Genomic DNA, 13,602 nt, shown 5'->3' on the forward strand with positions numbered 1-13,602 from the left:
AATCACCCAGTCACCTGAATTCCACAGATTCACACCCACTGGCTAAAGAAATTTCTCCTCAGCTCTGTTCTATGTGGATGTCCCTCCATTCTGAGTCTATGCCCTCTGGTCCTAGACTCCCTTGATACAGGAAACATCCTCTCCACATCTGCTATATCGAGGCTTTTCAATATTCGATGGGTTTCAATGAGATCCCCCCTCATTCTTCTAAATTGCAGTGAGTAAAGGCCCAGAACCTTCAATCACTCCTTGTATGATAACGCTTTTATTCCCAGAATCACTTGTAGGCTTCCTCTGAACCCTTTCTAATGTCACCATATCCTTTCTAAAACAAGAAGCCCAAAACTTCTCACAATACTTCGAGTAAGGCCTCACCTGTGCCTTACAAAGACTCAGCATTACATCCTTGCTTTTATATTCTGGTCCTCTTGAAATGAATGCTTACTTTGCATTTGCCTTCCTTACCACTGGTTCAACCAGCAAATTAACCTTCAGGGAATTCTGCATGAGGACTCTCAAATAATTTTGCACCTCAGATTTTTGAATTTTCTCCCTGTTTAGAAAATAGTCTATGCTTTTATTCCTTCTACCAAAATACATGCCTTACACTTCCCAACACTATATTCCATCTGCAACCTCTTTACCCGTTCTCCTAATCTGTTTAAGTCCTTCTGCAGCCTTCCTGCTTCCTCAACACTAACTGCCCCTCTCCCTATCTTCATATTGTCCACCAAGTTGGCTGCAAGCCCATCAAATTTTATCATTCAAACCACTGACATTAGTCAAGGCATTGAATTCTAAAGTCAGGAGGTTATGTTGCAGAATTTGGCCACATCTAGAGTATTGCATACACTTCTGGACACCCCATTACAGCAAAGATGTCGAGGCTTGGCGAAGGTGGAGAAGAGGCTTACCAGGATGATGCCTGGATTAGAGGGCTTGTGCTGTAACGAGAGGTTGGTCAGACTTGGGTTGCTTTCTCTGGAGCGGCAGAGGCTGAGGGGAGATCCGATAGAGGTTTGTAAGGTATAGACGGAGGAGACAGACAATATCTTTTTCCCAGGGTTGAAATGTCTGATGCCAGAGGACATGTATTCAAGGTGAAAGCAGTAATTTTAAAGGAGGTGTGAGCGGTATGTTTCTTTACACAGAGAGTGGTGTGTGCCTGGAATGTGCTGCCTGGGGTGGCGGTAGAGGCAGGAACATCCGAGATTTTTAAGAGACGTTTAGACAGGCACATGGATGTGAGGAAAATGGAAGGATATGGACATGGTGTAGTTTAGTTGACCATTTAATTGTTTCAGCACAACATTGTGGGCTGAAGGGCCTGTTCCTGTGCCGTACTGTTTATTTATTTGTTTGTTTGCTTATTTTTATTGTTTCCACGATTTGTTTTTTTACTCTCTGCACATTGGGTGTTTGGTAGTTTCCTTTATTTTAATGGATTCTATTTGTTTTTTGTTTTGTGGCTACCTGTAAGGAGACAAATCTCAAGGTTGTACACAGTGCACATTTTTTGATAACAAATGTGCCTTGAACTTGGCATTGTTCTGTGTTCTGTGTGATGCTAGTGTGGTGTTTCAGCACAGAATTAACCCGCTCTCTCCATTTCCTTCTCGCCCAGGATCCCGACTCCGCCAGGAGGACTTCCCGCCCCGCATCGCAGAACACCCCTCCGACCTGATCGTCTCCAAGGGGGAGCCGGCCACGCTGAACTGCAAGGCGGAGGGGAAGCCGAGCCCCACCATCGAGTGGTACAAGGATGGGGAGCGGGTGGAGACGGACAAGGACGACTCCCGCTCCCACCGCATGCTGCTGCCCAGCGGCTCCCTGTTCTTCCTGCGCATCGTCCACGGGCGCCGGAGCAAGCCGGACGAGGGCAGCTACGTCTGCGTGGCCAGGAACTACCTGGGGGAGGCCGTCAGCCACAATGCCTCGCTGGAGGTGGCCTGTGAGTACCTTCCCGTTATCTGCCATTGGTTGAAAGCATTGTGTGTTCCTCTGTGTGCAATATGAGACTCTACATTGTTGGATTGTAATGTTTTTTGCTCTCTGTGTACGGGTTGCTTGGCTGCTTTGTTGCACAAACTTCTTGATAAACTTGGGAAGTTGTAAAATCAGAAGTAACTACCCTGGGTGTTATCCTGGATTCAGACTTGAATTTTAAATCCCACATAAAGTGACCAGAGCAGCATTTCTACACTTGGGAAATACTGCAAAGGTATGTCTGTTTCTGTCACGTGATGATGCTGAAAATCTTATTCATGCTTGTACATGGAATAGACTAGATTACTACAATACACTTTTTACTGGCCTTCCAAAGCAATCTATTGACAAACTTCAACTCATTTAGAACGCCATTGCCAGACCGTTAACTAAAACCAGGAAGAGAGAACATATCACTCCTATACGAGCTACTTTGTGTTGGCTTCCTGTATCTTTTAGAATTGACTTCAAAGTTCTCTCCCTTGTTTTTAAAGCTTTCAATGGTCAGAGATGGGAGTACATCCCTGGAATCGTTTCTATTCTGGAATCCTGCTCAAACTCTCAGGTCTCCTTTGACAGGTCTTTTTCTCTTTTGGTTTCATGTTCATTTTTAGTTTTTATTTTCATATTTGCACTTTATCCCATTGAAAAGCACCTTGCCCCTTAAATACAGTTCTTGTTCTTGCTATTATTATTGTTATTATCCTCCCTTGCTGCCCAGTGCAGTGTACATTCAGCAATGTCTGTGGACATGGTCAGCCCCTAGTTCTCACTGCTGACATTAACGTGAGGATCTTCTCTGCCCCACCTCTCCTGCAGATTTTGGCAGGGACTTCCGACAGAATGAGTCATTATCATGGCGATCTCAAGGTGTGAATCAACGTGGATCTCTGGGGAGTTTGTGGGGCAGTATGTGGAAATATATTTCCAGTGGATTCTTGGTCTGTAGCTACAGGGGCATCTATCTACCTCAGGGGTTTCTGTGACTGTGTCTGTATCTACGGGACGTCCATGCTTGTGCAGAAAGGAGTACGCCAGTTTCTACAGGGTTCTCTTTGTATCGGTGATCTGTAGGTGACTGTGCCTGTATTGAGGCCCTCTGGTTCTGTATCTGTATTTAAAAGAATTTCTGCCTGAGTACTAATGTTACTGTGTCAGTACCTAGAGTGCTTCTAGAGGTACAATGCTTCTGTAGGAATATACCTATACATTGGTTCTAAGAGTGTTATCTGTACATACAGTGTTACTTGATGTACATAGAGGTTCAGGGCCCTATCTGTAGGTACACTGGCTCTAAAGGTGCCTCTGTACATACAGTGGTTCCAGGGTTGTATCAGTAAGAGAGCCCTCTGGTTATTGCGACATTCCTCAGAGTAGTCTGTGAGCAAGGCAGAGTCTTGTAATGAATTCTTGTCCTCAACCTCTGATAGAACATTACAGTGCGGTGCAGGCCATTCAGCCCGCGATCTTGTGCTGACCTTTTAACCTACTCAAAGATCAATCTAATTGATCCCTTCCAGATATCCATTCATTTTTCTATCATCCATGTGCCTATCGAAGAGGTTCTTAAATGCCCATGAATTTTCTGCCTGTACCATCCTTGGCTAAGCATTCTGTGCACCCACAGTCTCTGTGTAAAACACGTACCTCTGATATCCCTCTTATACTTTCTACCAATCACCTTCAAATTATGCCCCCTGGTATTAGCCATCTCAATCCTGAGAAGAAAATCTCTGGGTGTCCACTCAACCTATGTCTCTTATCACCTTGTAAACCCCTGTCAATTCACCTGTAAAAGGAAAAAGTATTTTTTTGTTTTGAACAAAAACCTTAGATAGGGAAGTGGGGGAATACTTTCACAAGCTGATTGCAGCACTGCAGATTGTGTTGTAAATGCACATTTTTATTTGTGGTAATATTAATTTATGTATTATGTGTGTGTTATAGATACTGAGTTGTGCACCTTGGTCTAGAGGTACGTTACTTTGTCTGACGGTATATGTTTGTGCATTATCTGCAGTAGAACATAGAAAACCTATAGCCGTCCATGATACTGTGCTGAATATGTACTTAATTTAGAAATTACCTAGGGTTACCCATAGCCCTCTATTTTTCTGAGCTTCATATACCTGTCCAGGAGCCTCTTAAAAGACTCTATCGTATCCGCCTTCACCACCATCGCCGGCAGCCCATTCCACGCACTCACCATTCTCTGTATAAGAAACTTACCCCTGACATCTCCTCTGTACCTGCTTCCAAACACCTTAAAGCTATGCCTTCTCGTGTTAGCCATTTCAGCCCTGGTAAAAAGCCTCTGACTATCTGCATGATCAACGCCTCTCATAATCTTATACAACTCTACCAAGTCACTTCTCATGCTCTGTCGCTCTAAGGAGAAAAGGCCAAGTTCACTCAACCTGTTTTCATAAGCCAGGCTCCCCAATCCAGGCAACATCCTTGTAAATCTCCTCTGCACCCTTTCTATGGCTTTCACATCCTTCCTACAGTGAGGTGACCAGAACTGAGCACAGTACTCCACGTGGGGTCTGACCAGGGTCCTATATAGCTGCAACATTACCTCTTGGCTCCTAAATTCAATCCCATGGTTGATTAAGGCCAATACACCATATGCCTTCTTAACCACAGAGCCAACCTGCGCAGCAGCTTTGAGTGTCCTATGGACTTGGACCCCAAGATCCCTCTGTTCCTCCACACTGCCAAGAGTCTTACCATTAATACTATATTCTGCCATCATATTTGACCTATCAAATGAACCACTTCACACTTATCTGGGTTAAACTCCATCTGCCACTTCTCATCCCAGTTTTGCAACCTATCAATGTCCCGCTGTAACTTCTGACAGCCCTCCACACTATCCACAACACCCTCAACCTTTGTGTCATCAGCAAATTTACTAACCCATCCCTCCACTTGCTCATCCAGGTCATTTATAAAAATCACGAAGAGTAGGGTTCCCAGAACAGATCCCTGAGGCACTCCACTGGTGACCGACCTCCATGCAGAATATGACCCGTCTATAACTACTCTTTGCCTTCTGTGGGCAAGCCAGTTCTGGATTCACAAAGCAACTTCTCCTTGGATCCCATGCATCCTTACTTTCTCAATAAGCCTTGCATGGGGTACCTTGTTAAATGCTTTGCTGAAATCCATATACACTACATCTACTGCTCTACCATCATCAATGTGTTTAGTCATATCCTCAAAAAATTCAATCAGGCACAACCTGCCTTTGACAAAATCATGCTGACTATTTCTAATCATATTATGCCTCTCCAAATGTTCATAAATCCTGCCTCTCAAGATCTTCTCCATCAACTTACCAACCACTGAAGTAAGATTCACCGGTCTATAATTTCCTGAGCTATCTCTACTCCATTTCTTGAATAAGGGAACAATATCTGCAACCCTCCAATCCTCCAGAACCTCTCCTGTCCCAGTTGATGATGCAAAGATCATTGCCAGAGGCTCAGCAATCTCCTCCCTCACCTCCCACAGTAGCCTGGGGTACATCTCATCCAGTCCTGGTGACTTAACCAACTTGATACTTTCCAAAATCTCCAGCATAACCTCTTTCTTAATATCTACATGCTCAAGCTTTTCAGTCTGCTGTAAATCATCACTACAATCGTCAAGATCTTTTTCTGTAGTGAATGCTGAAGCAAAGTATTCATTAAGTACCTCTGCTATCTCCTCCGGTTCCTTACTCACTTTTCCATTGTCACACTTGATTGGTCCTATTCTCTCATGCCTTATCCTCTTGTTCTTCACCTACTTGTAGAATGCTTGGGCTTTCTTCAATCCAGCTCACCAAGGCCTCTCATGGCCCCTTCTGGCTCTCCTAATTTCATTCTTAAGCTCTGTCTTGTGCACCTTGGTCTGGAGGGACGCTATTCTGTTTGGCGGTATATATTTGTGGTATACATGTGTGTATTTCTGTACTGTGTTGTGTACCTTGGTCTGGAGGACATTGTTTCGTTTGGCAATACACATGAGTGTGGTTGAATGACAATAAACTAAACTTGAACTTGACATCTGACTTTGACACATAATTGTCTTGGAGCCTCTACCTCACGTCTAGAGTGATCCTAGGTGAATCTGGCAATGTTGACACAACTATGCATGTTCTCCTTGCTCCAGTTCCCTCCCACACCCCAGTGAGGCGAATGACCGCTGTTAGTTGCCCTCTAATGACAGAAAGGCTGAAAGAAGAGTTGTTGGGCATGTGTGAGAGTGAATGGGTTAGGAGAATTCTGGAAATAAGGACGGAGTGAACGGGATTGATGGGGGTGCTCCCGGCAATTCATGGGCCAAATGCTCTCCTTTGTTGTTATAAATTAAGAACAAATGAAATTAATAGGATATTTTTGCATAAACCTAAGGCAAATGAATTAGTTTTAACTGTTTTGTAACGTGTTCATTTTCTAAAATACGTTGATAAAGTAAACATCCCCTAACACCACATAACAGAAAAATTACTTCAGGAGAGACTGGAGTAAAGTAGAAAAGGTACAGAAACAATCTAGCCAGGACAGGATTGCTTGAGTTACTGGGAGAGATTGGACAGACTGGGACTGTTTGTGCCAGGGTGAAGGAGGCTGAGAGCTGACTTAATAGACATTTAGAAAATCACAGTGGACACGGAGAAGATAGAGATTCATACTATTTTTCCAATAGTTCAAAGTTCAACCAACCAGTGTACAAAGGACAACAAATTGGGCAGATACAAAAAAAACAAAATAATTATAATGTAATTCAGTGATAAATATTGAGAGCATAATAGATATTGTAGAGTCCTTGAAAATGAGTCAGAAGTTTGTGGAATAAGTTCAGAGTTGAGGTGAGTGAAGTTATCCACACTGGTTCAAGAGCCTGAGGGTTGAGGGGCAATAACTGTTGGTATGGGACCTAAGGCTCCGATATCTTTTTCCTGAGAGAAACAGTGAGAAGAGAGCATGGGCTGGATAGTGGCGGCATAGAATTATATGAGAGAAAAAAAAGTTAAAAGGGACTTCAAAAGGTGGGATCCATCGTTAAGGACCCCCATCACCCAAGACATGTTCTCTTCTCATTGCTACCACCAGGGAGGAGGTACAAGAGCCTGAAGATAATACACTGAGCAATTCAGGAATGTCATCTTCTCCTCTACCATTAGATTTCTGCATGAACACTAAACCCATGAACACTACCTCCCGACTTATTTTGCACTATTTACTTAATTTGACTTTTGAATGTCAGTTTATGTAAAATATAGCATCAGAACTAGAATATATATGCATATATATGTGTATATTTGTAACAACAAATTTCACGACATAGGACAGTGATATTAAACCTGACTCTGATTCTGAAATTTTTTGACACAGAGGGTGGAGGTTTATGTAAAACTGACAGCCAGATGTGATGACGGAGACAGGAGCAATTGGAACACTGAGGAAACATTTGGACAAGTACATGGATAGAAAGGGTTGAAAATTACATGGTCTCAAGGCAGGCAGGAGAGTCAACTTGGTTAGCATGGAGAAGATGGGCCAAAGAACCTGTTTTCATGCTATATTACTGTATGACAGTACCAGTATTATGTATTTTGTATGTAACTCCTCATATCACAATTACAACAAACTAAAATAATCAGATTCCAAAATAAATAAAAATCCAATAAACAATTAAAATAAAACACAATCAAACCAGAGATTAAATGAACATATAATAATTAATGAATATTTAATTAATTTGTAGCTAATGTGTCCAGATAGTGAACTTAGATTCCAAATTACATTCAATATCAAATGTTTAATTGATGTTTTATTAATTTGTTTCGTTATGTTGCCAGGTGATGGCTGTCGATTTGTTTATAACTTTAATTATGAATTTTACTGCTGGAACGTTGTCAGGACACTGTGGATCTGTCAGCGTGTGTGACTGATGATGTTTCCTGTGAGGTTTCTGTCAGCAAGATATTCAAATGTTGGCCATTATTTCAAAAAAACATTTATTATCATTTATAAAAATTAAAATGTGTTTATGTTAAATTATGTTAAAATTCATCTGTACCCTCTAATTTTAAATTAGATATTTATGTTATTTGTGTGGAATCACATGAGCAAGAACTATATCTTAGCTCAGAAAAATTAACACTTTCTGTCAGTTGTTGAAACATACAAAATTTGTACGGTGCTTGGCGTGGCATTTACGTTGCTAGAGTAACACTCACAAAATTCTGAAGGAACTCAGCAGGTCAGGCAGCTTATATGGAGCCAACATAATCAAAGACTGCTCATCATCCTAGGTGTTCTTTCTTCTTACCCCCCAGCTGGGCAGACGCTACGAAGCCCTGAAAGCAAGTCAAATTCAAAATAAAGTTTATTATCAGAGTACATACATGTCACTACATATAACCCTGAGTTTCTTTTTCTATGGGCATACTTAGCAATTCTATAGAACAGTAACTGTAAACAGGATCAGAAGACAACAAACTGTAAAAATTGCAGATATAAATAAATAGCAATAAATAACGAGCATGAAATAACAAAATAAAAGAGTTTGTAAATGAATGTAGTTATTCCCTTTTGTTCAAGAGCCTAATGGTTGAGGGGTAGTAACTGTTCTTGAACCTGGCGGTGCGAGTCCTAAGGTACCTGTACCTTCTACCTTTTTCTTGCACAATATACCTTGTCATGGACTTACACCTTATTATCTGCCTGCACTGCAGTTTTCATAACAGTAAATTCTGTACTCTGCTGTTTTCCCGTGTTCTACCTCGACCTACTGATGCGATGAAGTGATCTGTAAGGATGGCACACAAGACCAAGTTTTTCACCGTACCTCGGCACACGTCACAGTAATAAGCCGGTGTACCAGTTTGGGGTGTCGTGGAAGTACGGTGGTTAGAGTTGTGCCATTACACTGCCTGCCGTCAGCCATCAAGGTCAATTCCCGATGCTGTTGGGTGTTTCTATTTTCTCCCACGAACTGCTTGTGATTCGTCCGTGTGCTCGGGTTTCCTCCCACATTGTAAAGATGTACAGGATTAGGTTGAGTAATTTGTGGAAATGCTGTGTTGGCACTGGGAGCATGGTGCCCCCCCCTCCCACACACATATTTGGACTGTTTTGGTCACTGGTGCAAAATGACTTCTTTCACTGTATGTTTTGATGTACGTGTGACAGATGAAGCTAATCTTTAAATGCTTGAAGTTCTACACACTGGAATGCACTGAGTCCATTCAGGAAAGCGGTCAATAGATTGTTGGATATTCAGCAGGTCAAGAGATATTGGGTCAATGCAATAGATGGTCATAATCATTAGGTGCCATGTCATTTGACATGGCTAATCATGGTCTTCCATCTGTCTTTAATCCACTTGAGGGGAAGACCCCCTTCACACTGTTGGTCTTATTATTTTCTCTTTCCAGGACCATGATTGTTCATGGCAAATTCTTCTCCAGAAGTGGTTTGCCATTGCTTTCTTCTGAGCAGTGTCTTTAAAAGACGGGTGACCCCGGCCATTACCAATATTCTTGGTGTCAGTGGTCACATAACCAGGACTTGTGATGTGCACCAGCTGCTCATATGGCCATCCACCACCTGTCCCATGGCTTCACATGACCCTGATCGGGAGGTGCTACACCTTGCCAAGGGTGGCCTTCAGGCTAGTGGAGGGAAGGAGCACCCTACACCTCCTTTGGTAGAGACGTATCTCCAACCTGCCACCCTCAATAAATGGTGCTGAGGTTAAAAAAATGAATCAGCCATGATCTTACTGATGTACTGCAGCAAGCACGAGTAGTTGTGTAGCTTACTCCTGCTTCTATTTCTTATCTCCAAAGTTCAAAGTAAATTTATCATCAAACTATGTTTTATACTACCCTGAATTCACAATTGAACAGAGAAATACAATAGAATCAATGAAAAACTACTCACAGACAAAACTGACAAACAACCAATGTGCAAAGGACCACAAACTGACCAAATACAAATTATAATAGCAGTAATAAATAATTAAGTAAATAATACAGAGGACATCAGAATCAGGTTTAATATCACTGGCATATGTTGTGAAATTTGTTAACTTTGTGGCAGCAGTTCATTGCAATACATGATAAATATAGAAAAAAAACTGAATTATGGTAAGTAAATATATGAATATTAAATAGTTAAATTAAGGTAAGTAGTGCAAAAACAGAAATAAAAGAAAAAGTAGTGAGGTAGTGTTCATGGGTTCAATGTCCATTTAGAAATCAGATGGCAGAGGGGAAGAAGCTGTTCCTGAGTCACTGAGTGTGTGCCTTCAGGCTCCTGTACCTCCTTCCCGATAGTAATAATGAGAGCCTGAGTTGTAGAGTCCATAGGTTGTGGAATCAGTTCAGTGTTAAGATGAGTGAAGCTATGCTGGTTCAGGAGCCTGATGGTTGATGGTGCCTGAATCTGGTGATGTGGGACCTAAGGCTCCTGTAGCTTCCCAGTGGCAGCAGTGAGAAGAGAGCATGGTCTGGATGGTGAGGTTTCTTAATGGTGGATGCTGCTTTCTTGTGACAGTGCTCCATGTAGATGTGCTCAATGGTGGGAGGGCTTTGGCTGTGATGGACTGGGCTGCATCTGCCACTTTCTGCAGACATTTCCATTCCTGGGCATTGGTATTTCCATACCAGGCCATGATGCGACCAGCGAGTAAACTCTCCACTGCACATCTATAGAAGCTGGTCGAAGCTTTACATGACATGCCAAATCTTTGCAAACTTCTAATAAAGTAGAGGTGTTTTCATTCATTCAACTCAACAAACCTAAATGCTTGAATGAAATAGCTCATATTCCCCCCCCCCCCACCCCCCGGAACTGGTTTATTCAGGAGATTAAGAAATATCTTATGGTTTGATTGTTTGATCTGATTGAAATGTATACTCAGCATAGGCCAGATAGCCTGGAAAAGTTGCATAAACATTCTGTCAGTGAAGAAAGCAGCAGCGAAAAGAAAACGGATTTGCTTCTGCACATCTGTCAACATCTGGCATTAAGCATCTTGGTATGAGACAGCTCCTTCTGAAATGGAGGTGAATTGCCGTGGGGGGAATGTGTTGCTGCCACGTTCAAATCTTCAGATTCCAGATGTAGATAATTTGACCATACTACAAATCTGTTTATGCTCGTGAAAGCAATGTTTATGAACATGTTATACTTCTGTGAAAGCCAAGCTGGGAATATTGAATGCGAGGCCTTTCCCCACCCCCACCAACCGCTCCAGAAGGAGATGCTAATTTTCTTCTTAATTTCAAGAAGAGAAACATTAGTGATTCTGCTTCTGAAAATCGTAGAGGAATTTCCAGCATCTGCAGATTTTCTCTTGTTTGAGGAGGCCCAGACTGCAGCTCTTCTGGGGTCAGACTTTAAACAGATTTACTATTAATTGAAAGCAGCACAAAAGATACAGCAATAATGTTTCTCCTGGATGGGGTGTCTCAGACCCACCAAAGACATGCCCTCTGTTCATTACTACCATCAGGGAGGAGGTGCAGAAGCCTCACACTCAGCATTTTCGGAAAAGTTTCTTCCCCCTGCTGTCAGATTTCTGAACCATCCATGGACTACCTCAACCAACAGAACTAATACTTTGGTCTAAAACTTTCCGACGATGAGTAACCTTCCTCACCTCGAAACCTGGGTTCACACTAAGTTGGTGTGACCTGGGTTGAATTGTTTAATACCTGAGGACATGCATTCAAGGAGAGTGGAGGTAATTTCAAAAGAGATGTGAGGAGCAAGTTTTTTAACACGGAGGGTGGTGGGAGCCTGTGATGTACTGCCTAGAGTGGTGGTAGAGGCAGATATAATGGGAACTTTTAAGAGACATTTAGAGATAGACACGTGAATGTGAGGAAAATGGAAGGATATAGACATTGTGTAGGCAGAAGGGATTAGTTTGATTACTAATTGATGAATAATTTCATTGGTTTGGCATAACATTGTGGGCTGAAGGGATTGTTCTTGTGATGTACTGTTTTCTATGTTCTAAGTTGTACAAGATGTCGGTGAGGTTGCATTTGGATATTGAGTTTAGTTATTTTTACTCTCTTTTTGCACTACTTATTTTTTAATATATTCTTGTAAATTATGGTATATTTTATGTATTGTAATGTATTGCTACCACACAACAACAAATTACATGGCGTTAAAATTAATAAAATTGATTCTGATTGTGAGACCAGAACTCAGTCTTATAATGAGGGCTAGACTGTGACGTAAAGCTATTCCTTCATGCAGAGGTTGTTAGAGATATTGATACAGGCCCTTTGGCCCAGCTCGTCCATGCCAACTGAGATACCCCATCAAAGCTAATACCCTTTTCTAGCATCTGGCCCATAGCCTTCTTCACCTTTTCTACCCATGTACCTGTCCAAATGTCTTTTAAATTTTAGTACTGCACCTGTCACTATCGTTTCCCCTTACAGCTCATTCTGAAAGCCCACGAACCACTGCGTGAATGTGTTGCCCTCCAGGTGAGACTAGAGCTGGAGGTCATAGATTAAGGGTTAAGGGTTTGATTTCGACATTTAAGAGAAGTTTTGATAAGTACATGGAGTGAGGGGTATGGTCTGGGTGCAAGTCAATGTGACTAGGCAGAATGATAGTTTGGCATGGACTAGACGGGCTGTCAAACCTGTTTCCATGTTGTAGTGCTCCCTGGCTCTATTATCACTTGAATCTAGTGGCAGGTTCTTTACCAGAAAGGACAATGGAAGTCACTGGGTATATTCAAGAAAGATATTGTTGGATTTTTGGACACTAAAGGCATCAAAAGATGTGGGATTTGTGGTGCTCGGATGAAAGATCAGATACGATCTCATTGAATAGAGGAAAAGGAACAGGCTCAATGGTCAATTCTCACTTCTACTTCTTACTCTCTTCTGCCGTATGATAGTTATGGACCTTGGCCAGAATTGATCTTGCCAATATTAAAGGAGAGACAACAATTTGACTGTCAATGTTGACAAAACCAAAGAGATAATTGTGGACTTTCGGAAGGTGCAGCCTGATCAGTCCTCACTACACATACAGCCTGTCCTTAGAGGGTGTTAGGAGCTCCATGTTTCTGGGAGTGCATATTTGGAATGATCTCACCTTGTCCCTCAGCACCACCTCTTTGGTCAAGAAAGCACAGCAGCGTCTCCACTTCCTGAAGAGATTAAAGTGATCGAGACCCCTGACCAGCTGCATCACTGTCTAGTCTAGAAAAAGAATCTTGGCCCAACACAGTTACTGTTCATTCACTTCCATAGATGCTGACTGACCTACTGAGTTTCTCCAGCATTTTGTGTGCAGGTGCTATGGGAAATGCAATGTATCTGACTGCAAGTTCCTACAAAGGATTGCAAAGACTGCTGAGAGGATCATTGTGGTCTCTCTTCTATCCATCGGTGATATTTATCAGGAGTGGTGCATTTGCAGGGTCTTTAACATTGTCAGTCATCCCTCCCATCTGTCCAACAATCTCTTTGACCCCCTACCATCAGGCAGGAGGTACTGTGGCATTAGATCAAGGACTGTTAGGATGGGTAACAGCTTCTTACCCCAGACCGTGTGACTACTGAACTTCCTGCCATCA

At 42.2% G+C, this 13,602-nt stretch overlaps 1 protein-coding gene across 5 annotated transcripts in view; it reads left to right on the top strand.

The window, feature by feature from the left end:
• robo2 (roundabout, axon guidance receptor, homolog 2 (Drosophila)) overlaps window positions 1-13,602 on the top strand; it is a 1,389,008-nt gene that overhangs the window by 868,818 nt on the left and 506,588 nt on the right. For all 5 annotated transcript variants that reach the window (XM_073044783.1, XM_073044782.1, XM_073044780.1 and 2 more), the window contains one exon: window positions 1,625-1,951. In XM_073044783.1, coding sequence (XP_072900884.1) covers window positions 1,625-1,951 — 327 coding nt within the window. The remainder of the gene's footprint in view (window positions 1-1,624; window positions 1,952-13,602) is intronic.

This window comes from Hemitrygon akajei, chromosome 5 (genome assembly GCF_048418815.1).
Source record: "Hemitrygon akajei chromosome 5, sHemAka1.3, whole genome shotgun sequence".
Classification (NCBI taxonomy): Eukaryota; Metazoa; Chordata; class Chondrichthyes; order Myliobatiformes; family Dasyatidae; genus Hemitrygon; species Hemitrygon akajei.